The sequence below is a fragment of the Rattus norvegicus genome, chromosome 1 (genome assembly GCF_036323735.1).
Source record: "Rattus norvegicus strain BN/NHsdMcwi chromosome 1, GRCr8, whole genome shotgun sequence".
In the NCBI taxonomy this organism is placed as follows: Eukaryota; Metazoa; Chordata; class Mammalia; order Rodentia; family Muridae; genus Rattus; species Rattus norvegicus.
In genome coordinates, this window is record NC_086019.1 from 106,855,287 (window position 1) to 106,883,199 (window position 27,913).

Below are 27,913 nucleotides of genomic sequence, written 5' to 3' on the forward strand. Positions count from 1 at the left end.
ACACACACACACACACACACACACACACACACACACTCACACACCCCCCTACAATTAAACAACAGACAGAGCAGTTTGTAGATGGACCACACACGTGGTTATCAGGACACTGGTTTTTTTCTGGACAGATGTTAACTACACACCTGGGCAGGAAGATGATGTCACAGGAACTTATGGTAATTAAGCAACATTTAGATTTTGATCTTTTCTCCCAATAGCTTTTGGAAGGGAAAGCATAGAAGGAGAGGAGAGAGAGAGAGAGAGAGAGAGAGAGAGAGAGAGAGAGAGAGAGAGAGAGAGACCATAGCATGGCCAAGCTGTGTCCCTTTCTCCCACTGTCCTCCTCCGAGCATCAGAAGCTGATCTGCTCCGTTCTGTCACAAATGTAGCAAGCTGTTAAAGGGCTTACCCCAGATGTCCAGGTGGTGTAAGGTTGGAGAAGTAGCTCAGTGGCAGAGTTCTCACTTCTTACACAGGCAAAGAAAAACATGTCTATCCTGAATATACAAAGACCTTAGGGCGACTTCTCAGATAGGAGGTTTCTGTTAGGTCGTTATCAACTCTTTAAAAAAAAAAGATTTATTTATTATGATATAGCATTCTGCCCGCATGTCCACCTACACACCAGAGGAAGGCATGAGATCTCATTACCGACGATTATGAGCCACCAGGTGGTTACTGGGAATTGAACTCAGGACCTCTGGAAGAGCAGACAACGCTCTCAACCTCTGAGCCCAGCCCCCTGTTATCACCTCTTAGGCCAATGTTTAGAGTTAAGGGTTACTCAGGGAATGAAATGTTAAATTTACTCTGAGGCCGGAGCTCTTTCCTCTACTCTCAAAAAGGCTGTACCGAGCAAGTGGGGACATGCTGCTTGCTCCTTACTGCTTACTCCCCGTGTCCCCCAATTTTAGTTTCATCATTTCATCTACAGCCTGCAGAACAGCAGGGATGGGGGATCTTTGGGGGAGGGTTGGGAGGAAAGGATGCTTGCTGCCTTTTGGCTTGGTGAGTGCAGGGCTGATGGCTTTGTCTGATTTGACATTATTTTGAAGTTGACTTTAGTTGTTCTTGCAAATCTATGCCAATAGCTGTCTGTGTGGGAGCCATTATGGGCATTGCAGCCTAAGATTTTTAATGTGGTTAAGATCAAGTATCTGGCAGAGGTCCAGGATAGTAAGTGTGTGTGTGTGTGTGTGTGTGTGTGTGTGTGTGTGTGTGTGTGTGTGTGTTGGTAACCATTCTCTGGTTAAGAATCTTAAGTTTATTGTTATTGTTATTATTATTATTAACAAAATGATGCAATGAATTATCCCTTCTTCCATTTTATTGTGTCTAGACTGTTTATCTTCCCACACCAGCCACAAAAATGTTTAATATGACGGTCAAAATTGTAGAGTCATCAATTCAGATTTCAAGCATCCCTGGAAATCGTCCCCAGTTTACCCACCTCAATCGCATAGTTGTAACTAAATCTTATAAACAAGATACTCTTGTCTTTTGACATATCTATGGTTTTTTTTCATCCTGGATGGATTCAGAGTCAGTTGTATCTGTCTGACAGATTTGTGTAAGGAGACCTTTTCTATACTGCTGGGAGCACCTGATACTAGGGGTAAAAAATCACATCTATTTCTATGGCCAAAACTGTTACGGTAATATTGGTGCCTGACATGCACCATCTCCACATACGGAAAGAACATGTCACAGCAGTCCCTCCAAATGCCAGGCAGCCGCCAGTCCAGTGCAAAGAGTATGTGCTCATTTCAATTATAGAGAGGTAGAGAGGATGCGTTTCTAGGTCTTTCTTAATCAATATGGCTCTTCTATTTAGGCCATGATTGCGGTGAAGTCAAATCTCACAGCCTTGTTCAGAAAGCAGGCCCACATTTCTTATGGAATAAGATCAGACCAGTGACATGTTGTAACTCCGTTACCTGCTTCTGCTTCCACGGATGGACAGGAGCTCTAAGGTGGCCATGATTTAATCAGCTCAGAAATATAGTCTCGCTGCTCTTCATCATTTAGAACTCACAGAGTCTACATCCTCAGGTACTTGAGGACTCCTCGATGCTGGGGTTGGCTGGCTGGAGACATGGGATTCTCCTGCTGAGCCACAGGGTCCTAAGAGTGTTAATGTGGTGTGGTGTCTGGGTCTTACACCTGTCTTTGTCAATTTCGTGTAAGTCTTATGCCATTATCAGCTCGGTGAGTGTTGTGGCCGGATTGGTATGAAGCATTTTTGTTGAAGGCGTTGTCTCCTGAGGATGTTTCACAGGAAACCAGGGGACTCCTGTCTTTACATTTAGGTACAGAACAATCATAGACAAGAGAGTCATGGTTTTGGACCTGGACAATTTCTATGGCAGCGAAAGTTGCAAAGAAACAGCAAGAAAGCTTCAGAGGAAGTTAGCATGAGACTTTTATTTACGTCAAGAAGGATGGAGACTCCATACTTTCTGATTAATGCTTTTACTCAGGAGAGGTTGGAAAACCAAGTCAATGGAGAGCTGCGGATGGTGGATCACTGAGGCATGTCGAGGCCCAAGACTGAGAGGAGAGTGGACAGTGGTCAAGTGCAGCAGGGCAGTGCTCACGCCAAAGCCACCTCTGAGGTCCAGGCAGAGGCCCTTCATCACGGCTCCACCTTGCTGCTTGACATCTCCACCGTGTTTTCCGCTGTCTCAGGGGTGTCCTGCAGCGCCCTCTGGAGAACCATTTTGAGGGTCTGGTGCTTCTGATGCCTGAAGGAGCCCACGAAGAAGTAAATGATGGGGTTGGCACAGCTGTTAACAGCAGTCAGGACGAGTGCCGCCAGGTAAAGACCGTAAGCAAATTTACCATAATCAATCTTAATCCAGATTAACAGGAACCAGTGGATGCCAAAGGGCAACCCGCAGAGGAGAAAAACCAAAACGGTCAGCATGATGGTCGCGTACAATCTGGTGAGCTTCATCCGCCCAGCGCCACAGAACAATCTGACCAGCAGAGCCAGACTGGACAGACAGAGGACTACAAACAAAAATATCAGGCACGCGGCAGTAAAGAAGTTCGATGCCAGACACCGGTTGTCCTTTTCGTATTTGGTATCTAAGAAGCCACAGAAATACCTATTCAGAATGCAGATCAACAGTGACAGGACCCAGATCGCAGAGCACATGACAGTTGAAGTGTGTTTTGGGCGGCGGCAGCGATACCAGATGGGGCACACAACAGACAGGCAGCGCTCGGTGCTGATGGCACTGAGCATGCTCAGGCCTGCGATGTAGGGGACCATCATGACGGTGTTAAAGCATGGGAGAAAGATAATGTTGGGGTAGGAAAACTTGAGAAGGAGCAGCGTGGAATCTATGATGTGACAGAGGAGGAAGAGGAAGTCAGCCAGGGCCAAGTTTAGGATGTAGACTGAGAAGGCATTCCTGGCTAAGCGGAAGCCCAGGAGCCAGAACACCATGGCGTTTCCTATCAGCCCGACCAGTCCCGAGATGATGATCAACAAATTTGGGATCAGGGTCCTGCTGTTGAAACTTCCAGGTATGGTTTTGTCCATTGGATTTGTTGTTGTGACTGCTATTGTCGAGGCTGAGGTGTTTAGGTTTATAAACCCTGTACCGGTGAAGCTGGGAACACAAAGAAGACATGAGTCCTTCTGTATGAACGCGCCTTTTATTAAAAACACATATTACTAACACATACTTGTTGGGGACAAGCGAAAGAAACTTATTCTAAGAACTACCATTTCATTTTTGGACTCCATTTGATCACAGGGAGAAACTAAATTCAAGGTCCCAGGACCTAGAGGGAACTGGGGGACTTCCCGATAGCTGAACAGCTTCTGTATAAGGAACTAGTTGTCAGAGTCCAGACATCTTAGGGACAACTTGTAAGGTAACAGTTTTTCCTGAGCCCAGACTTCTCAAGGGCGACTTCTCCATCTTGCTGGCAGGGTCAAACTAAGTTTCTATTCCCAGGCCCAGGAATTTACTCCTAACCGGATTGGTGAAAACTCCTTTGCTCAACCCTTTGTGTCAAAATATGATTGGACAATGCTATAGGCTATCTAGCTCCCCGTCATTAAGGTTTCATTCCTTAACTAAGCTGTGCAACATTCCTTCAGGGTCATAGTTCAGGTCTTGGGTCTGTTCTGAGGCCCCGACGGACCAGAGTCAGCTTGATCACAACAAATTTTTGTCATCTGTATGACATGGTACTTGAGTTATGTTGGATTTATGTTGGATTTAAGAAGACTCCACAACATATTAACTGTATAAGGGGATGAGTTTTACTATGAGCTTTTATGACATTTATAAGGTACTTTTTTAATAATTATTAATTAATTGTCAGGCCTACCTTGCCATATAGGAATAATGGTTTTTGTGTTTCAGGGGAGGTGGTACAGGCTGGCAGAGGGAAGACAACTTGTTAAGAACCCCAAAGCTCTGGAGCCCACCCCCTCACTTTTGAGCAGACCTTTAGAACCATCACCACGGTGTATTGATTATATGTGGAGGGGAGAAAAGCCAGAGAAGAAATATCCAAGCTAGGTTTGAGATGGCAGCCAATACTGCAGATTAAGAAACCACCTAGCTGGTTCAAAACCTGCTGGCAGAGAGCTGGTCTGCCAGGAGTGCTCTCCCTCCTAATCCCACAGCCCACAGGTAAGACCCATGCTCTCTCCATTGACTGTCCAAGGAGAGGCCCGCCAGGAGGACATGGGGTGTGGGAGCCACAGGGCTGCCTAGGACAGGACCCTTCTGATCTCTGTCTGCACCCAGAGCTGGGGCTCTCCCACAGCCCTTGGACACAAAATCTGCCCTGAGGGAGCTGGTCTCCAAGGAGCCCTCTCACTACTAAGATCACAGGCTTACAGGCCCACAGGAGGGAAAAGCTCCAGTCAGAGACAGCAAGACCAGCTAACACCAGAGACAGCCAGATGGTGAGAGGCAAGGACAAGAACCTAAGCAACAGAAACCAAGGCCACGTGGCATCATCAGAACCCAGTTCTCCCACCACAGCAAATGCTTCAAATCCCAACACACAGGAAAAGCGAGATTTGGATTTAAAATCACATCTTATGATGATGATAGAGGATTTTAAGAAGGACATAAATAACTCCCTTAAAGAAACACAGGACAACACAAGTAAACAAGTAGAAGCCCTTGAAGAGGAAACACAAAAATCCCTTAAAGAATTACAGGAAAACACAACCAAACAGGTGAAGGAATTGAACAAAACCATCCAGGATCTAAAAATATAAATAGAAACAATAAAGAAAGCACAAAGGGAGACAACCCTGGAGATAGAAAACCTAGGAAAGAGATCATAGTCATAGACACAAGCGTTACCAACAGAATACAGGAGATAAAAGATAGAATCTCAGGGCAGAAGATACCATAGCAAACATTGACACAACCATCAAAGAAAATGCAAAATGCAAAAAGCTCCTAACCCCAAACATCCAGGAAACCCAAGACTCAAGGAGAAGATCAAACCTAAGGATAATAGGTATAGAAGAGAGTGAAGACTCCCAGTTCAAAGAACCAGTAATTATCTTCAAAAAATCATAGAAGAAAACTTCCCTAACCTAAAGAAAGAGACACCCATAAACATACAAGAAGCCTACAAATCTCCAAATAGATTGGACCAGAAAAGGAATTTCCCTTATCCCATAATAGTCAAAACACCAAATGCACAAAACAAAGAAAGAATATTAAAAGCAGTAAGGGAAAAAGGTCAAGTAACATATAAAGGCAGACCTCTCAGAATTACACCAGACTTCTCACCAGAGACTATGAAAGCCAGAAGATCCTGGAAAGATGTTATACAGACCCTAAGAGAACACAAATGCCAGCCCAGGTTACTATATACAGCAAAACCCTCAATTAACATAGATGGAGAAACCAAGATATTCCATGATAAAAACAAATTTACACAATATCTTTCCACAAATTCAGCCCTATAAAGGATAATAGATGGAAAACTCCAACACAAGGAGAGAAACTACACCCTGGAAAAAGCAAAAAAGTAATTTCCCTGCAACAAACTCAAAAGGAAAAAGCCACACAAACATAATCCCACCTCTAACAACAAAAATAACAGGAGACAATCACTATTCCTTAATATCTTTTAACATCAATGGACTCAGTTCCCCAATAAAAAGACATAGACTAACAGACTGGATACATAAACAGGACCCAGAATTTTGCTGCATACAGGAAACACACCTCAGTGACAAAGACAGATCCTACATCAGAGTAAAAGGCTGGGAAAGAATTTTTCAAGCAAATGGTCCCAAGAAACAAGCTGGAGTAGCCATTCTAATACCAAATAAAATTGAATTTCAACCAAAAGTTATCAAAAAACAGGATAGGTAAAGCCAGACTTATCAGAGGGCAGAGAGACAGTGTCCAAATTAACAAAATCAGAAATGAAAAGGGAGACATAACAACAGAAACTGAGGAAATTAAAAAAAAAATTATCAGACCCTACTACAAAAACCTATACTAAAAAAAATACTGGAAAATCTGGATGAAATAGACAATTTTTTAGACAGATACCAGGCACCAAAGTTAAATCAGGATCAGGTAAACCATCTACATAGTCCCATAACCCCTAAAGAAATAGAAGCAGTCATTAAAAGTCTACCAACCAAAAAAAGCCCAGGACCAGATGTGTTTTGTGCAGAATTCTATCAGATCTTCATGGAAGACCTCATACCAATATTGTCCAAACTATTCCACAAAATAGAAACAGAAGGAACGCTACCCAATTTTTTCTTTGAGGCCACAATTAGGCTTATACCTAAACCATACAAAGACCGTACAAAGAAAGAGAACTTCAGACCAATTTCCCTTATGAATATAGAAGCCAAAATACTCAATAAGATTCTTGCAAACCGAATCCAAGAACACTTCAAAACGATCATCCATCATGATCAAGTAGGCTTCATCCGAGGGATGCAGGGATGGTTCAATATATGGAAATCCTTCCCAACTCTGCAGCCAGAGCTCAGCTGTGCCCAGCTCTTCTTCTCAGGCATATGCGAAGCTTGACGCTGCTTCAGAGCCTTTACTACAGACTGGTTCTGAACTTGTAGCATGGTGTGCTGGGATAGAGGAGGGAATGGAACTCGTGGGATTTGGGAATTCTGCTTCACGTTCCCTCGCCCTGTGTCTAGAGCACGGCAACCTATTTTTATATCTGCCATTGGCACTGCACTTCCCTGGGGCACAGGGGTGTGAGTGTGCAAGAGTCTGAGGGGCACTGTTACACTGGAGCCCAAAGCCAATCCCCACCTTCTATGGAGCTGACTTGTAATGCCTTCTAGGTAAACAATGACTCAGATCCACATTGACCTCTCTGCTCTTAGGAGATAACACTGTTTATGAGACTGTACCTGCCACCCACTAGATAGGGTGACAGTTCTCAGCATAGGGTAAGTCACGTGCAGAGTGGTGCGCTCTGAACTCCTGCCGTCACATCACAGGCTGCTGTTTAATTCTTTAGCTCTTGCCTGTGGAGACATGAGGGCCGCACTCCATAGCGTGTATTCCTGTGCTCTATGTTGGAGTGCATCATGAGAGTGTTTATTGTGCTAATTACATGTGTGTTTTATAAAAGTCTGTACTGGGGGTAAGACTCATGATTGGTGTCCTGTGGTTTTTGCAGCTGGGACAAACTACATTTCAAGCTGTGGTTGAACTGATTGTTAGTACAAAATTGTGACTTGTCCTGAAGCATTGACCATGCTGTCACCAGGCGATCATTCAGGTATACCCTTCCTGACATGAAACATTAAAATATTTTGTTGTTTACATAAAAAAAGAAATTCAAGGGAAAAACACGTGATTATTTCATTAGATGCTGAGAAAGCATTTGACAAAATTCAACACTCCTTCATGATAAAAGTCTTGGAAAGATCAGGAATTCAAGTCCCATACCTAAACATAGTAAAAGCAATATACAACAAACCAGTAGCCAACATCAAACTAGATGGAGAGAAACTTGAAGCAATCCCACTAAAATCAAGGACTAGACAAGGCTGTCCACTCTCTCTCTCTCTATTCAATATAGTACTGGAAGCCCTAGCCAGAGTAATCAGACAACAAAAGGAGGTCAAAGGGATACAAATTGGAAAGGAAGAAGTCAAAATATCACTATTTGCAGATGATATGATAGTATACTTAAGTGATCCCAAAAATTCCACCAGAGAACTACTACAGCTGATAAACAATGTCAGCAAAGTGGCTGGATATTAAAAGTAACTCAAACAAATCAGTAGCCTTCCTCTACTGAAAGGATAAACAGGTTGAGGAAGAAATTAGGGAAACGACACCCTTCCCAATAGCCACAAATAATATAAAATATCTTGGTGTGACTATAACAAAGCAAGTGAAAGATCTGTATGACAAGAACTACAAGTCTCTGAAGAAAGAAATTGAAGATCTCAGATGGGAAGAACTCCCATGCTCATGGATTGGCAGGATTAATAAAGTAAAAAAGGCCACCTTGCCAAAAGCAATCTACAGATTCAATGCAATCTCCATCAAAACTCCAACTCAATTCTTCATAGAATTAAACAGAGCAATTTGCAAATTCATTTGGAAAAGCAAAAAACCCAGGATAGTGAAAACTATTCTCAAGTATAAAAACTCAGGAATCACCATCCATGACCTCAAGTTGTCATATAGAGCAATTCTGATAAAAACTGCATGCTATTGGTACAGAGACAGGCAGGTCGATCAATGGAATAGGATTGAAGACCCAGAAACGAACCCACACACCTGTAGTCACTTGATCTTTGACAAAGGAGCTAAAACCATCCAATGGAAAAAAGACAGCATTTTCAACAAATGGTGCTAGTCCAACTGGAGGTCATCATGTAGAAGAATGCAATTGGCCCATTCTTTTTTTTTTTGTTATTTATTTTTTTTTATTAACTTGAGTATTTCTTATATTCATTTCGAGTGTTATTCCCTTTCCCGGTTTCCGGGCAAACATCCCCCTCCCCCCTCCCCTTCCTTATGGGTGTTCCCCTCCCAACCCTCCCCCCATTGCCGCCCTCCCCCCATAGACTAGTTCACTGGGGGTTCAGTCTTAGCAGGACCCAGGGCTTCCCCTTCCACTGGTGCTCTTACTAGGATATTCATTGCTACCTATGGGGTCAGAGTCCAGGGTCAGTCCATGTATAGTCTTTAGGTAGTGGCTTAGTCCCTGGAAGCTCTGGTTGCTTGGCATTGTTGTACTTTTGGGGTCTCGAGCCCCTTCAAGCTCTTCCAGTTCTTTCTCTGATTCCTTCAATAGGGGACCTATTCTCAGTTCAGTGGTTTGCTGCTGGCATTCGCCTCTGTATTTGCTGTATTCTGGCTGTGTCTCTCAGGAGCGATCTACATCCGGCTCCTGTCGGTCTGTACTTCTTTGCTTCATCCATCTTGTCTAATTGGGTGGCTGTATATGTATGGGCCACATGTGGGGCAGGCTCTGAATGGGTGTTCCTTAAGTCTCTGTTTTAATCTTTGCTTCTCCCTTCCCTGCCAAGGGTATTCTTTTTCCTCATTTAAAGAAGGAGTGAAGCAATTGGCCCATTCTTATTTTCTTGTACAAAGCTCAAGTCCAAGTGGATGAAAGACTTCCACATAAAACCAGATACACTGAAACTAATAGAAGAGAAAGTGGGGAAGAGCCTCGAAGACATAGGCACAGGGGAAAATTTCCTGAACAAAACACCACTGGTTTTTGCTCTAAGATCGAGAATCGACAAATGGGACCTCATAAGATTTTAAAGATTCTGTAAGGCAAAGGATAAAATGGCAACCAACAGATTATGGAAAGGTCTTTACCAATCCTACATCTGATAGAGGGCTAATATCTAATATGTACAAAAACTCAAGAAGTTAGACTCCAGAGAATCAAATAACCCTATGAAAAAATGGAGTACAGAGCTAAACAAAGAATTCTCAACTGAAGGAATATCAAATGACTGAGAAGCACCTAAGGAAATGTTCAACATCCTTAGTCATCAGGGAAATGCAAATCAGAACAACCCTGAGATACCACCTCACACCAGTGAGAATGGCTAAGATTAAAAACTCAGGTGACAGCAGATGCTGGAGAGGATGTGGAGAAAGAGGAACACTCCTCCATTGTTGGTGGGATCGTAAGCTGGTACAACCACTTTGGAAATCAGTCTGGTGGTTCCTCAGAAAATTGAACATAGTACTACCTGAGGATCCAGCTATGCTACTTCTGGGCATATACCCAAAAGATGCTCCAACATATAACAAGGACACATGCTCCACTATGTTCATAATAGCCAGAAGCTGGAAAGAATCCAGATGTCCTTCAACAGAGGGATGGATACCAAAAATGTGGTACATCTACACAATGGAGTATCACTCAGTTATTAAAAACAATGACTTCATGAAGTCTAAGGCAAATGAATGGAACTAGAAAATATAATCCTGAGTGAGGTAGTCCAGTCACAAAAGAACACACATGGTATGCACTCACTGATAAGTGGATATTAGACCAAAAGCTTGGAATACCTAAGAAAAATTTCACAGATTATATGAAGCTCAAGTAGAAGGAAGACCAAAATGTGGATGCTTCATTCATTCTTAGAAGAGGGAACAAAATACTCACGGGAGGAAATACAGGGATAAAGAGTGGAGCAAGGACTGAAGACAAGGTCATCCAGATACTGCCCTCTTGGGAATCCATCCCATATGCAGCCACCAAACTTAGTCTATGCTGATGCCAAGAAGTGCTTGCAGACAGGCATGATATGGGTGTCCCCTGAGAGGCTCTGCTAGAGCCCTACTGATACAGATGAGGATGCTTGCAGCTAACCATTGGACTGAACAAGGGGACCCCAATGGAGGAGTTAGAGAAAAGATTGAAGAAACTGAAGATGTTTGCAAAACCATAGGAAGAACAACAATATCAACCAACCAAACCCCACCAGAGCTTCCAGGGACTCAACCACCAACCAATGACTACATATGGAGGGACCCATGAGTCCAGCCACATATGTGTCAGAAGAAGGCATTGTTGGGCATCAGTAGGAGGAGAAGCCCTTGGTCCTGTGGAGGCCCGTTTCCCCATTGTAGGGGAATGCCAGGACATTGAGGTGGGAGTGGGTGGGAGTAAAAGCCTCCTCATATACCAGGGGGGAGGGGGGAGGGGCATGTGTGAGGGGGAAAGGAATGTATAACACTTGAAATGTAAAGTATCCAAGAAAAATAAAATTTAAAAAATCTGTCTGTCTATCTATATATAAAAGGATCCACCCAGCTTAAACAAAGTAAAGAAAGAATGGGAAGAATTTAACAACATGAAGGGAATAGTAGTTGTCTAGGAAGAAAAAAAATCAAAATCTGGAAGCTTCTTTCCTTCCCTCTTTCCTTCCTTCCTTCCTTCCTTCCTTCCTTCCTTCCTTCCTTCCTTCCTTCCTTCCTTCCTTCCTTCCTCTCTCTCTCCTTTCTTTCCTTCTTTCTTTCTCTTTCTTTCTTTCTTTCTTTCTTTCTTTCTTTCTCCTTTCTTTCTTCCTTCCTTCCTTTCTTTCTTTCTTTCTTTCTTTCTTTCTTTCTTTCTTTCTTTCTTTCTTTCTTTCTTTCTTTCTTTCTTTCATCTCACAAAAGCAACCATGAATCCAGGAATTCACAGAGGCCTCCAGGCCAAAGGAGGATGCAGACAGGCACCCAGAAATGAATGCACAGCTTCATCCTCATGCTCTCTAAGAGATTCCCTCTACTATGGTCCCAACAGACTAGAAAAGGAGGTTAGTGGAAACCCAGTAAATCTTTTACTTCCTATTAGGCAGCTTAGAAATGTTCAAGGCTAATTTCAGGGTTGAGGTATTTGTCTCTTATATTGAGCCAGTAACTTCACGAGGAACAAGTTACGTTTAGTTTGTTGACTATGTTTAGTTTATGTACTTGGTTTGTAGAATCCTCATTTAACATGGCTGAAAAATCCCAAGACTTAATCAGAGAAAGGAATCATCTTCTGATCATGCCATGTGAGCCATTTTAATATTCATTCCTGGTCTCCTGCGGTGCTGATCAAGGCTCTCTCGCCTCACATCGCTACAAGGGTCTACTGTGATGCCCTTCACCACTACAAAATCTCCCCATGGTGCCCTGCATCACTAGACACGCCTAACATGCTATAAATAGCTACACACTCCCAGGGTGATGCTGTACAACACTATACCCACCAATATGGTGCTTAAAACCACCACGGAATTCCACCATGATGCTCTACATCACATGGGGAACCACAATTAACTAGTTCGCTAGTCAAGGATTGCTCAGCCCACAGTGTGTGGCCCTTTTACATCAACCATTAGTCAAGAAAATGCCTACAGACTTGCCTGCCATCCAGTCTGATGGAGACATCTTCTCAATTCTTTCTTGGTTTGTCTAGGTTTGCATTGAGTTGGCTAAAAAAAAAACAAAATAAAACAAAAACCAAAAAAACAAAAAACCCCCAACCAACCAACCAAAACAACAACAACAATAAACAAACAAAAAAGCCACACTACACCAAACCAAACCAAATCCAACCTAACCAAACCAAACCTAACCAGACCAAACCAACCAAACAAGAAATACCAAGGCAATAAACAGGAATACTTCTGAGGGTATTTCAAGATTCTCTGGCCAGACTCTATCCATTGCATGTTCAAGGGTGCAAATTAGTACACCAATCTGAAAGACTTTTCTGTGAGACAGATGGGACCCCAGGGCGTTCTTACACAGTGCAGATGCTTTCTTAGGTTCATTGGCTGAGCTTCTCAGGGGCTATTGAAGTCACGACCCTTGGGAGTCCAGATACTGCTTGAGTTGGTATTAGACATAGCCATTGTTCTTGTGGTGCATCCAGAACACAAAAGTTACCGGATCATGGAATTTTCCACTGAAATTCCAAAGGAAAGCTAGAAAGTTTAGCCGTGTGTATCAGGGTGGCAATCTTTACAGAGGAACCCCCAAGAGTGTGATAAGTGAACCTTCAGGGTAAAGCCTAAACTACAATGGCAATGTTGGAGATGCCACAGCTAAAGAATTCTGCAGAGGAAAGGCACAGATACCAAGTGGAAGCAGCTTCAGAATGAGCTTGGTTCCCTTCAAGTGGGCTGTAAACCGCAAGACTTAGGAGCTTAGCTGCCCAAGTCTGTTGGAGCTTGGATCCTGATACCGTATGCCCTAGATATTGGACACGGAGCCACAGCGTGCTTCCTGCTGGGCTTTGTTCTTACTGTGATGAGATCCATTCTCTCTATTCCTCCACTTATCCCCGTTGGGATGGCGATGTTTACTCTGTGCCACAGTTTGATGGGATTACACAGTTTTTATAGGTGTTCATGGCTGAAAGCACATCTCGGGTCTCAGGAAAGTCTGAATTTTATGTTGGATCTGCTAAAGCAGTTGGACTAGGTAGAGGGCTGGGTGGATTGTTCATTGTGAGAGAGACAAGTCATTTGAGGCTCAGCAGTAAAACGTTGAGGTTTGAAGTGATGTTTCGGGGTGTCGGGTTGGGAAGGGGTGGACTTTGTTACAGTTAATCTCGATTAACTGTAAAATTGATTAGGTTAAGAAACACCTGGGAGATCTCTCGATATGCGTGTAAGGTCACCTCCAGAGATTAGCTGATGAGAACAGACACAATCAATACATTAAACATGGGCTCCATATGATGCCCGTGTTGTTGAAATTTGGGGCACACTTGAATAGAATAGGTCAGTGGTAGTGTGTTCCTTGGGGTCACAGATCTCTAGAGTCCTCTCTGTATGCTCCCCCTTGCTTATTATACACCAACGTTTGAAACTCCCCTGCCATAGAGCTCCACCGCCATCATGTTCACTCTGTTCACAGTAGGACCAGAAACACAGAGCTGGGCAACCAGGGGCTAAATCCTCTGAAACCATGAGCCAAAAGAGATCCATCTTCCACTTAGAACGTTATGTCAGGTATCAGTTACAACACGAAGAGAAACGTAGCCATAATGATTATGTCTTTTCATTTGTGTATTGGGCTTAGAAAATTTAACACAAAAAGTTTCAGTTCTGGGTTATTTTCAGTGTTGTTTCCTAGATTAGTTACTTTTATCTCTGCTGTGATAAAAGCACTTGAAAAAAGCAGTTCAAAAATGGAAATGTTTATTTGGGCTCTTTCGTTTGAGGGGATGTCATGAGCTCTTTGTTTGCCATGGCTGGGAAGGGGTGGTGGAGGGAGCATGAGGTGGCCGGTCACAGGGCCTTAAATCAGGAAGCAGAGAGAGGAGCGATTTATTCTTTCTTTGCTTTTAGTCCAGTCTCAGGTCTCATTTAAACAACCGGTGATGTTACCCACAATCAGGGTGAATCTTCCCTCCCTTGTTAAACCGCTCTGGAGATGTTCTCACAGACACGCCCACAGATGCATCTCCCAGGAAGTTCAGGGAGCTGAGGAGCAGCTAACTGCCACGACCTACATTGTTTTAATATCTGGGCTCTGTAGTCTGTGTTTTTGTATTTCTTTTTTGGTTCTTTTTTTTTTTTTTTTTTCGGAGCTGGGGGTTTTTGTATTTCTTATATGATTGATTTTTTTTTTTTCAGTTTGAAGAACTTCCCTTTGGCAGTTCCTGTGAAGTGAGCCAAGAGGTCATGGACTATGTCTGCCTTGTTTATCTAGGAAATTTTCTATTTCTGCATCACTTATGAATGACGGATATGCTTGGCATGCTAGTCTGGCTCTCCAATTATCTTTTTACTACAGTAATTTAAATGTTTTATGCTGTGTTTTATGTGTGGTTGGTAGGGTTTCTGCCAAGAAGTTCGTGGATGGCTTATTGGGATTTCTTCATTTATAATGCCTTTAAAAATCATTGAATTTTTCTTTGCTGATGGGCTGATCATTACCCTTTGGCAATCCTTTCTTTGTACTGAAATTCACTGGAGACCTTTGTACTCTCTGTACACTGATGTCTCCCATTTCCCTGAGCAGGGGAGTTTTTATCCATCATTTATTTCAATATGTTTTCTGGCCTTTCCTTTTTTCTTTTTGAGAGTCACTCTTGTGTAGCCCAGGTTGGCCTCGAGCTCATCTTTCTATCTCAGTCTCACTAACTGTGATTGTACTATGTGTTGCCATCTTTTGTCTTCTTTCTTTTAAAACAATTGTTTGTTTTAAATTCTGTATACACTCTGTCTGTGTGGAGCATGTGCACATGAATGTAGTTTCTTATTGTGGCCAGGACAGTGTGTTGGATCACCTGACCCTAGTATTATAGTTATTTTTCGGCTGCCTGACTCAGGTCCTCTGCAAGAACAGTGTGCACTCTTGACAGCTGAGCTGTCTCTCCTGTTATGAACTCAGTAGGTATCTTGATAACTCACAATTCCCTACGCTCTGGTAAAGATTGCACTGAATTTTCAGACATTTTTGGGTAGTGTGGATATTTAGGCATGCGCCCTAACACCGAGCTGCATCCAATCCCTAGCATGGACATTTAAACAACACCAATTCTTCTGATCTAGGTTGCTTTTCTATGTTTAAAATGTCCTTTCCAATTCACTTAACCAGACCTTCCATTTTAAAGGTCTTTCATCCGCGGTTGAATTCATTCCTTGGCATTTCTGTCAGATATGGCAGAGGACCGGCTGGTCTTGTCATATATCGACATTGTTCCGGTCTGTTGGTTTTGTACTTTGCTGAGTTTGTTTATTAGTTCTAGTGGTCTTTGGTAGACCTCGAGCTGTTGATATAAGACCTTGTCACCTGAAAAAGTCAGGACTGGACTTTCTCACTCTTAATATTTAAGATCTTTTATTCACCTAAACTCACCAGGAAGGACTTCTAGTACTGAGATGGTTTGTATACACTAGGCCCAGGGAGGGGCACGCTTAGAAGGTGTGGCCTTTCTGGAGTGGGTGTGGCCTTTCTGGAGTGGGTGTGGCCTTGCTGGAGTGAGTGTGGCCTTGTTGGAGTGGGTGTGGCCTTGTTGGAGTGGGTGTGGCCTTGTTGGAGTAGGTGTGACCTTTTGTGTATATGTGTGGCAGTGTGTGTGTGTGTGTGTGTGTGTGTGTGTGTGTGTGTGTGTGTGTGTGTGTGTGTCTGTTCGCGAACGCGTGTGCCTCCCCCGCCTACCCTCCCCCCCCGCCCTGTGCGCATGTGGGGGCAGGGCAGAGATTGATGTTTTTCTCAATTGCTCGATAGCTTAGTTTTTAAGACTGAGCATCTCACTGAGCCCACAGCTCACTAATTCCGTCAGACTAATTGGCCAGCAAGCCCCCAAGGACCCTCCTGTCTCTGCTTTCTTTACCGGTATGTGCCACGCCTGACTTTTATGTGAGATGCGAGATATTTGAATTCTGGGCCTCATGCTTGTGCAGAAAGCACTTTACCAACTGAATAATCTTCCCAGAACTTCCCTTCCTTTACTTTGTTCATTAGCGAAGGTCATGACCTCTTATTTTCAAGTGCTGAGAACTGAAGCTGAGGTTTCTGTTTGCTAAATGCACCTACTGTCCTCGGGCCTCCTTGAAATCTCTTAAGTGTGTAGGCAAGCATACCATCTGCGTATTCAAGCAGTAGGTTATAGATTTAGTGCTCACAATCTGACTTTGTCCACCCAGAGATTCTGAGCTTGCTCATTTACTCTGAGCTCCCAAACTCGAGGTTTGTGGTGATTTCGCTGTTGGGGGTGTTGTCACTATTTCACCACTAGACGGCGCTCCAAGCCCAGGTTTGCCCTAAGTTCACAGGTAGCGTTAAAAGGTGCCAGAGGACCACCTAACCGGAAGTTTGCTTACAGAAGTCTCAGGCTGGTTCTGTTTTAGGTGCAGGGACCTCGTCTGGTCACCAGCATGTGCTCAGTCACTGTAGCACTCTTTCTCGCTCTAGTGTCCCAATAGCTCTCATACAATGGTTTGGTGTCGATTTGACTTTTATTTTCTCAGTTATTACTGTACTGCCTGGGATTGGGAGAGGGGTGTGGTGGGCGTTGTGGTAGGAAACACCGATATCCCTAAGCCCACCGAGACTATGTGGCACTTGGGAGGAACAAGATATTTCTGTTACAGACTTCCTTTTGTTGAGATAAATTCGTGGTTAAAAATAGCATGCTCAGATAAGGCAATGCAGGACAGGGCAGAATCAACCAACAGTGGGACGCTTTTCTTCCCGTCTGGCAAGGGGATTGGTCCAGAGGCTTCACAATGGCCTTTGTCCTGGTAACAGACATCTATATGGCCCTGGCCAGCACCAGGTTTTCTAACTCACACTGAATTCTAAGGCAACACCTTGAGGGTTCTGCTTTGTCTTATATCAGTGGCTGGGACTTTAATCAGCGATGTGCCATCTGAGGTTGGGTGGATGGTGGGGTGTGCTGAAGTCAGTTACACCAGAGAGCTAATGGATGAAGGAATCTGTACTATCTCAGGGTCCACCAGAGTCCAGACAAAGGCTGCTGTTGCTGCATGTGAAACCCAAACCTGTCCCTTTAGGGGACAGTCTCTGTGGCATGCCAGGGCGGGGTTAGAGAATCAGTATGAAAACGCAGGTCAGCGGATGAGGTGTTTTAGCTCTGTCTAGTGTTGGACCTCACTGTAGTGGGTCTGATATTCTGTTCACTTTTCTGCCATATCTCCCAGTGAGTGGAGTCTTCTGTCATGATGAGTGGGGCAGAGATGGGGGCGACAGCCATTGGCCCTGGGCTAGTGTAGTTCTAGAGGCTCAGTTCTTGGCCACTTGCATAGGGGAAAGAGATGTGGGATTCTGACTGGCGCTAGGTGTCATAATAAAATATCTGGTACAAGATTTTAAATCCAAGATCTGGACTCAATTTACTTTATTTTCTTGAAGCAGCAGGCTCTCTCTCTCTCTCTCTCTCTCTCTCTCTCTCTCTCTCTCTCTCCTGTGTGGAGTGTGGGGATACAGGCAACTTTTTCGTTTCTGCTTCTGAGGTGTCTTTTAAAAAACACTAAAACCAAGTACTCTGGTCTTGTGCCTAGTTCTCTCAGCTCTTGTGAAGATGCTGTGGTGAATGAACAGGTGTTGCACCATGAGGAAGATGGGGGAAGAGAGTGAATTATTGGGGACCTTTCTGCATTTCCATTGGTCGGCTGCAAGGTTGCCAGGAGCAGTGAGTAGTCTAGAGAGGCAGGAAGAATAGCACTACACAGTAGAGCAAGACAAGGAAAAACCCAGAAACACTGAACTTTAAATTTACAGAAGAAACAATAGACCCTAACATGGAAAGACAAACGCAGGAGGTGGGACACAAGTCTCTCAGCCTGAGTAGGGCTGCAATCAAAAGAGAAAAGCCCCACAAGCTGTTTCTCTGCACAAACAAGGTTTAAGAATGTGTCTGCACCCGGGTGCTGGTGGTGTCGCCTTTGACCCCAACACTTGGGAGGCAGAAGATCTCTGTGAGTTCCAGACCAGCGTCGTTTACAGAGTGAGTTCCAGGACAAATAGAGTTACATAGAGAAACCCTGTCTCAGAGAGAGAGAGAGAGAGAGAGAGAGAGAGAGAGAGAGAGAGAGAGAGAGAGAGAGAGAGAGAGACTCCGCACCCCAGAAATATGTGCTGCAGGAAGGGTCCCCAGCATTTCCTAGCTTGCTCACTATTGCCAAGGAGGTGGATTATGTTAAAAGAGATTGGAAAGTCAGGTCTTTTGGCTTGGGAGACAAAAATCAAACATTTTTATATGGCCATCTCCAAAATGTACCTTGCACCTCCACTGGATGTGAATGCCTAGTCTGACAAGCAGTGTGGATCCAGGAAGTTGATTTTTTGCTTGGTCCCAGATCTACTTGGGCAGAAAGTACTAACTGCTAAAGAGGTAATGAAACAGAGCACAAGGGGGAGCTATGGTCTAAATTTGGAGTTCAAGTTTCAGGGTACAAATGCAAGGGACATGGAAATTAAGATGGTGTGATATATTAAAGTGACCGTAAGTCCCTGGTTACTGAATATAAATATGACAAAAAGGCTGAAATGACAGATACATAACTCAAAAACTTAGTGTTAAAGACTATGAACAACCCCAAGGCAGACTTGAACAAACTGAGGAAGAAAGGGTGTCTGCTGGAAACCTAGATGAGGCTGGGTATGGAGGTGCACTCCTTTAGTGTCAGCTCTCAGGAGGCAGAGGCAGGTGGATCTCTGTGAGGTCAAGTCCAGCCTGGTCTACAAAGCAAGTTCTAGGTCAGCCTGGGTTACACAGTGAGACCCTGTCTTAACGAAACAAAACTAAAGCAGCAGCAGCAGCAGCAACAACAACAACAACAGCAGCAACAACAACAACAGCAACAACAAAACTAGGTGAGAAAAATCAGAAATAAGAATGAGAAGTTCATCAAGAAAATTGAGACCAAAAAATCCCCAAAACCAAAAATCTCCAAACTACTCAAAATCAAACTTAAATCCAAATGTTGAAATTTTAAAAACACAATAAGTTAAATAAAAACTCACCAGGAAGGATGAGCAGCAAGCAGAAGACCAGGAACTCAAGATAAGGTCAAGGACACATTATGTTTTAAATTTAGTATATATGTATTATATACTTATTATATCTTTTATTTATTTTTCTTTAAGCAATAAAGAAAGGACAGATGGGTATAACTGCAACTTTCGAGAGCTCTGGGCCACAGTTAAGAGATCCAGCCCGAGAATCCAAGAGTTTCACCTCTTCACAAAGTGAAAACACATCAAAACTGCGCCTGGAATTCGAAAATGCAGAAACACATGATCTTACAGCCATGCACTTGATAAAAAGAAACACGGGAAGTGCTGGGCGTCTCTCATGTCAGCCAAGACTGCTATGTATGACGATATTATTTATTGAAAGTGACAGTGGTAAATACCCACCAACTTCCAGATCGGTAAAACGAAGCAATTTCACGGCCACCAAGTGAGCATCACCGACTCCGAAGAGATCCTATACAATACGAGGAAGAGAGAGAGAGAGAGAGAGAGAGAGAGAGAGAGAGAGAGAGAGAGAGAGAGAGAGCGAGCGAGCTACAAACACCAGAGCCCAGAAGGAAAGGATTTCACAAGGGGAATAGGTGAACAGTTGGGAGCTAGTAGGAGTTACTTGCTAGTTAAGTAAACCAGAAAACCTGCAAGATGAACGAGAGAGAGAGAGAGAGAGAGAGAGAGAGAGAGAGAGAGAGAGAGAGAAAAGCATTAAAGCCAACCAGTAAGCGATGACATCAAATCACAGGCTTCAGAATATCCTCCTCAATAATAACACAATACTAAACATTCCTAGCTCTCCTGTAGAAGGACAGATGGCAAGACAGAGCTGCTGCGTGACTATAGGAAGCATCTCTGAATGCAAACGCATAGTGTGAGAGTGAAAGGATCAAGATAAAGGGACAAAGAGTGAAGGAAAGGAGGCAGGAGCAGCCATACCTATCTCCAACAGAGGAGACTTAAGTCAACATTAGTCAGTAGAGACGAAGACTTCCATTGCGGATTAGTAAAGGGAGTGATCCGAAGGGAAGACACAAGGATCAGAAAAAAAAAAGAATATTGGGAAGAGGAAGGAGATCAGAAAGAGTTAGGGAGTGAGTGAAAGTAAGGGATGTGAATTTGATGAAAATACAGTACGTACATTATGAAAATGATACAATAAAACCCATACATATCATTAGCATATTAATAAAGCACAGAAAATAGAATATAAGGATTGAAGATACATATCACCAAATGTTAGCACATACAACTTATAAAGCAAATAACTGGATGTAAAATGATAGGTTCAGGAACAACAATAATGGCTGACTTCAGTACTCCACTCTCATCAATAAATACACTATCCTGATAAAGTACTAACAAATAAACTATATGTAGATCAAAGAGACTTTACATCTGGAGAACATTCCATGTGATAACTGTGGAATATACTTTCTTCTCAACAGACAATGGGACTCTCTCTAAGAGAGATCACTATTTAGGTGGCCCATGAAGTCCCAGCGATATGATTGCTTAAGCAGGGCCTCATAGTGACAATATCAGCTGACTGTGGATGGGGGAATCTCACAAGAAGCAACTCTAGATGAAGAGCTACAGGCAATCAATGGCTCTTAAAAGAGGGGAGAATCAGTTTTCTTCAGGGATAAATCCCCTGATAGATTATTCAATCTCAAATCATCAGCCCTAAACACATATCCAGTCAAGCAATGCTAAAGGATCTCAGTATGTTGTGTGTGTGTGTGTGTGTGTGTGTGTGTGTACTTACATGCATACACACATACATACATGTGTATTACAATAATAATTAAATAAGAGTTATGGGTTTTATGGAGGAGGGAATGGGAGGAGGACATTGGAGGAGTTGGAGTAGGGAGAGGAGGGGTAGAAATGATACATATGGTACTCATACATTAAATTCTCAGAAAATTAAACAACCCAGTTCTTTACATATACAAATAAATTGCAATGATTTCTTTTGCCTTATAAGATCATAGTAGAATAAACCAAGAAACCAATAGTAAAGAAATTAACAAAAAAATGGATAGGAACTTTTCTTGGATGAAGAAACTAGGAAAGAAATAAAAGATAACAGCACCAAATAGTCAGCCCTAAAACATACATACAAGTGACATTACACAGACCAAACAGGTTATACTATACTTAGGAATATATATATATGTATATATATATGTATATATACACACATACACACACATATATATGTATATATATATAATATGTATGTACCCTATAAACATATGCATGAAATAACAATTAGGGAAAAAAGAGAAGGTTGGGGAGGGATTTGTGGGAGGGTTGGAGAGAGAAAATGGAAGGAAGAAATGTTCTAATTAAATCATAATCTTAAAATAAAAATAATATTGGAAAGAATGACGAAACTTTCTATTTTGAAAAAAGAATCCTAGAAACATGTGAAAATTAAAAACAGAACTTACATAAGTTTCCCATACAGTGAAGGCAGTGCTAAGTGGTAGTTTATAGCTAGGAGTGCTTTCGTTTAAAAATCAGAGCAAACTAAAACAACTTAACAACATACCTCCAAATGAAGAACAAGACAAACCCCAGTTGATAGACAGAGGCAATAAGATCAGGGCAAAGGTCAATGGAGTGGACTCTAAAGGAACAATTCACCAAACCAATAAAATGAACTGGTACTGAGAAGCTAAACCAGCATTAGTACCATCAGCCAAACAAACCTAAAATGACAGAGATAAGACCAAATAAAACTAGAGATTAAAGAGGGGGCATAATGAGAAGACGATTACTAGAGAATATTTTGAAGAGTTGTTATCTGATCAATTGGAAAAGTCTAGAAGAAATGGATACATTTCCAGACAATATTAAAAATGTAGTAGTTTTCTTATATAGCAATAGGAAATGTCTTAGCTAGGGTTTTACAGCTGTGAACAGACACCATGACCAAAGCAACTCTTACAAGGACATGGAATTAGGGTTGGCTTTCAGACTCAGAGGTCCAGTCCATAATCATCAAAGCAGGAGCATGGCAGCATCCAGGCAGGCGTGGTGCAGGAGGAGCTGAGAGTTCTACATCTTCATCTGAAGGCCTCTAGGAGAAGACTGGATTCCAGACAGCTAAGATGGGGTCTTAAAACCCACACCCACAGTGACACACTTCCTCCAACAAGGCTATACCTCCTAATAGTGCAACTTCCAGGGCCAAGCATACACAAACATCACAGGAAATATACTGAAGAAGAAATCATGCCATAGTCATAGTCAGTGACCCAGGACATTCCTAGGAGTAAGTATGATCATCTCATTAGATGCTGAGAAAGCATTTGACAAAATTCAACACCCCTTCATGATAAAAGTCCTGGAAAGATCAGCAATTCAAGGCCCATACTTAAACATAGTAAAAACAATATACAGCAAGCTAGTACCAACATCAAACTAAATGAAGAGAAACTTGAGGCAATCCCACTAAAGTCAGGGACTAGACAAGGCTGCCCACTCTCTCCCTACCTATTCAATACAGTCCTAGCCAGAGCAATCAGACAACAAAAGGAGGTCAAAGGATACAAATTGGAAAGGAAGAAGTCAAAATATCACTATTTGCAGATGATATGATAGTATACTTAAGTGACCCCAAAAATTCCACCAGAGAACTCCTAAACCCGATAAACAACTTTAGGAAAGTGGCTGGGTATAAAATTAACTCAAACAAATCAGTAGCACTCCTCTATTCAAAGGATAAGCAAGCTGAGGAAGAAATTAGGGAAACGATACCCTTCACAACACTCACAAATAATATAAAATACCTGTGCGACTGTAATCAAGCAAGTGAAAGATCTGTATGACAAGAACTTCAAGTCACTGAAGAAAGAAACTGAAGAAGACCTCAGAAGACAGAAAGATCTCCCATGCTCATGGATTGGTAGGATTAATATTGTAAAAATGGCCATTTTGCCAAAAGCAATCTACAGATTCAATGCAATCCCTATCAAAATTCCAACTCAATTCTTCATAGAGTTAGAAAGAACAATTTGCAAATTCATTTGGAATAACAAAAAAAACCCAGCATAGCTAAAACTATCCTCAACAATAACAGAACTTCTTGGGTCACCATCCCTGACCTCAAGCAATGTTACAGAGCAATATTACAATATTACAGATAAAAACTGTATGGTATTGGTACAGAGACAGACAGGTACATCAATGGAATAGAATTGGAGACCCAGAAATGAACCCACACACCTATGGTCACTTGGTCTTTGTCAAAGGAGGTAAAACCATCCAATGGAAAAAAGATAGCATTTTCAACAAATGGTGCTGGTTCAACTGGAGGTCAGCATGTAGAAGAATGCAGATCGATCCATTCTTATCACTCTGTGCAAAGCTCCAGTCCAGGTGGATCAAAGACCTCCACATAAAACCAGATAAACCCAAACTAATGGAAGAAAAAGTGGGGAAGAGCCTAGAACATGTGGGCACTGGGGAAAATTTCCTGAACAGAACACCAATGGCTTATGCTCTAAGATCAAGAATTGACAAATGGGACTTCATAAAATTGCAAAGTTTCTTTAAGGCAAAAGGACACTCTCATTAGGACAAAATGGCAACCAACAGATTAGGAAAAAGTCTTTACCAATCCTACATCTGATAGAGGGCTAATATCCAATATATGCAAAGAACTCAAGAAGTTAGACTTCAGAGAATCAAATATCCTTATGAAAAATGGGATACAGAGCTAAACAAAGAATTCTCAACTGAGGAATATCGAATGGCTGAGATAAAGAAATGTTTAACATTCTTAGTCATCAGGGAAATGCAAGTAAAAAACAACCCTGAGATTCTACCTCATACCAGTCAGAATAGCTAAGATCAAAAACTCAGGTGACAACAGATGCTGGCGAGGATGTGGAGAAAGAGGAACACTCCTCCATTGTTGGTGGGATTGAAAGCTGGTACAACCATTCTGGAGATCAGTCTGGAGGTTCCTCAGAGAATTGAACATAGTACTCCCTGAGGACCCAGCTGTACCACTCCTGAGCATACACCCAAAAGATGTTCCAAAATATAACAAAGACTCATGGTCCGCTATGTTCATAGCAGCCTTATTTATAATAGCCAGAAGCTGGAAAGAACCCAGATGCCCTTCAACAGAGGAATGGATACAGAAAATGTGATACATTTATATAATGGAGTACTACTCGGCTATTAAAAACAACAGCTTCATGAAATTCATAGGCAAATGGATAGAGTTAGAAAATATCCTGAGTGAGGTAACCCAATCACAGAAACCACATGGTATGCACTCACTGATAAGTGGATATTAGCTCATAAGCTCGGATTACCCAAGATACAATCCACAGAGCACATGAAGCTCAAGATAAAGGGAAAAAAAGTATAGCCAGGGTCAGAAAGAATGGGACAGTGAAATAGTAAGGCTCAGAGGATAGAAATTGAAGACGACACTTTGGAAAGACCTGTATCTGTCTACTGTCTATATCAGTAATGTGAAAATGGATACAGGGGAGTCTCCATAAAAGCCCCATGACATTCTTACACAAATAGAAAGAAAACCCCTAAAATTCATACAGAAGCACAAAAGGGCACAAATGACCATAACAATCCCGAGCAAAAACAATGCTAGAAACATCACAACATTGGTTTCAAACAGTAATACTGACCTGGACCAGTGAACCAAGAGTGATACCAGCACAAGAGATGGAAAATGGAGACCAGTGTTGTAGATTAGCGAATGCAGCTGCAAAACTACACAGCTACTTCTATCTGACCCTCAGTAAAGGTAAGATTGCCTCTTTAGGAAACAATGCTGTTAAACAGGAAACCCACAGGTAGAAGACGGAAGCTACCCCCATCTCTCATGCTGCACACCATCAATTAAAATGATCATTCCAGGGCTGGAGAGATGGCTCAGCCGTTAAAGGCTAGGCTCACAACCAAATATATAAAATGACCATTCCAGTCAAAACGAACATCACTAAGGCAGTAACCAGCAATGGATGCTGGTGAGGACACGGTGAAAACGGATCTCCTGACTACTGGAGGGAGTGTAAGTCCCTGCAGTCAGGAAGGCAACCAGTGTGGCTTTCACTCAAAAAGTTGAGCTGAACTTGCCATAGGCTCCATGTAGGCTGCTTTTGGGTATATAGTTCAAGAAGTCAAAGTCAGTATACTATAGAGATACTTATAACTATTATAGCTATAATTATGTTTATTGTGGTCTTATTCACAATAGTCAAATTATGGAATTAACCTACATGTACATATAAGGATGTGTGGATAAAGGAAACATATTCTATCCTCTTCCCTCCATGATATTTTTATTCAGCTATAGAGGAAAAAAATGAGGGGCTGAGGATATAGTTCAGTGGATCGAGTGCTTGGGTTCAGATCACCAGGCCCCTTGTAAAAAGCCGTGCATGACTGAGTGCCTGTAATCTCAGAGCGGGAGGTGAAGACAGATGAATCCCAACGGCCTTGCTCATGGGCCAGTATAGCTAATCGGTGAGTTCCACATTCACGGAGAGACACTGTCTCAAAACATGTGGTGGCTGGGGGGTCAGTGGGTAGTGCACCTGTCATGCAAACACAAGGAGTGGAGTTCAGATCTCCGGAACCTACTTCTAAGCTGGGTAGGTATGTCAGCCCCCTGTGATCCAAACGCTTGGGAGGCAGAATCAAGCTATGCTAGATAATTTTATGTCAACTTGATACAAGTTAGAGTCATCTGAAAGGAGGGAACCTCAAAAATGCCTCCATGAGATCCAGTTGTAGGGCATTTTCTTAATTAATGACTGATTGGGGATGGGTTGGGCTCATTGTTGTGGTGCTGGGCTGGTTGGTGGTCCTGGGTTCCATAAGAAAGGAGGCTGAGCAATCCACGAGAAGCAGGGCAGTAAGCAATAAGCAGCATCCCTCCATGTTCTCTGCATCAGCTCCTGCCTCCAGGTCCCTGCCCTGCTTGAGTGCCTGCTCTCCTTGTGTCCCTGCCCTGATTGTTTTTGATGATGCACTGCTGTATGGAACTGTGAGCAAAATAAACTGTTTCTTACCCAAGTCACCTTTGGTCACGGTGTTTCATCACAGCAAGAGTCACCCTAGCTAAGACACGGGTTCCCCAGAGCAAGCTGGCAAGCCAGACTAGCTGGAATTGGCTAGCTCTAGGTTTAGCAAGAGACCCTGACTCAATTAATAAAGTGTGTGTATGTGGAGTGTGACAAAGGGAGATACCTTATTTCTACTTCTAACCTCTACACACATGTGTGTGAGCAATGGAATTATTTCAGATTGAGGGAAGTTGAGGGGATTGGAGAACTGAAAAAAAAAAACAACCCAATGACAGTACAATTTGGGATTACTTAGGGGACGGTGGAGAAGAGCAAGAGGAGGGAGGAAAGAGAGGGCAGTGAAGGTATGAATCCCACCCAGGTACTGCATTTACATGTGAAATGCCATTAGCAAAACCAAGTGTTTTGTATGATTAGTATATCCTGATGAAAAAGACGGCTGTTAAAATTTGTGTCGTAGTGAGGAGATGGCTGCCCATTCAGCTGCTATGTTACTCCCGTACCTTAATTAATCTCTTGACTTCATATTCTTGAACTTCTGACAGCTTTAAGGAAGAGTGAGTCTGGGTTTCCTTTCATTTCTCTCCATGTTTTAAAATCACTGCTGTTGTAGCTTTGTTAGTGTCCTCCAGAGAGCTCACAATTTCTTGGTATTTACAAAGCTATGTCTATTTTTCCTGATGGTTGAGCATTTGTAGGGACAGACACATCTTTTTCATTTTTCTTGGTGTTCTTTGGCAGACACAGACCACTGCCCTGCCTCAGCGTCTAATCTGTGATGCTGAATGGGCAGTCACTGCTGGCCCTGAGCAGTCAGAGCGTGTTTTGTGTTTCTCTAGATAGCTGGACAATTCTCTCGCTCTGAATTTGGGTGGTGTTTGGCAAGACCACTGACTGACATCTGCAGCCCGGCTGAGCAAGAGGATGTGCGCTGAAGTTGCCTCGGGGCTGCTGGAACACTGCGTGCATTCTCTGGTCATAAAGTTCTGTGATTTGAGCTCATCTGCTGAGCAGGTTAGCAGCAAAAGCTTTAGTGGTAAGGAGTCTCACGAATGTTAACTAACCGCTCTAACCACTCACTGTCCAACCTGTCTGCACCAAACTCACCAGAAGGGAGTTGCAAGCTGCTCGTCTTTTCCTCTCACACTCCTCATAGCAACTTGAATATGTTGCCCCAGAAGGGAGTTGTGTGGATTTAAGGACACAAAAGGTATATAACAATAGATTCAGAAACAAGTTGTAGATAGACTCTTACCTTTCCCCCATTCTTCTTGCTGGATGTAGCAAGCTGGCTTGCGTAGAAGGAAAGATACAGTCACAACAGGATATTTCTTTGCTCTGGAGAAGTGCATTTAAAAGCTGGAAGGAAGTCAA

The 27,913-nt window shown here is 42.7% G+C and overlaps 1 protein-coding gene across 2 annotated transcripts; it reads right to left on the bottom strand.

Moving 5' to 3' along the window:
* Window positions 1-2,398: 2,398 nt before the first annotated feature.
* Mrgprx3 (MAS related GPR family member X3) lies at window positions 2,399-27,913 on the bottom strand. 2 transcript variants are annotated; one of them, XM_039101537.2, is made up of 2 exons: window positions 27,795-27,913; window positions 2,399-3,090 (listed from the first exon to the last, which is right to left on the bottom strand). In XM_039101537.2, exons 1-2 carry the CDS (start codon window positions 27,889-27,891, stop codon window positions 2,636-2,638), a joined length of 552 nt encoding a protein of 183 aa, XP_038957465.1. In that variant the 5' UTR covers window positions 27,892-27,913; the 3' UTR covers window positions 2,399-2,635. The 2 variants fall into 2 exon arrangements, with proteins under 2 accessions (XP_038957465.1, NP_665730.2); NM_145787.2 differs by having other exon boundaries at window positions 2,399-3,620; window positions 27,795-27,859.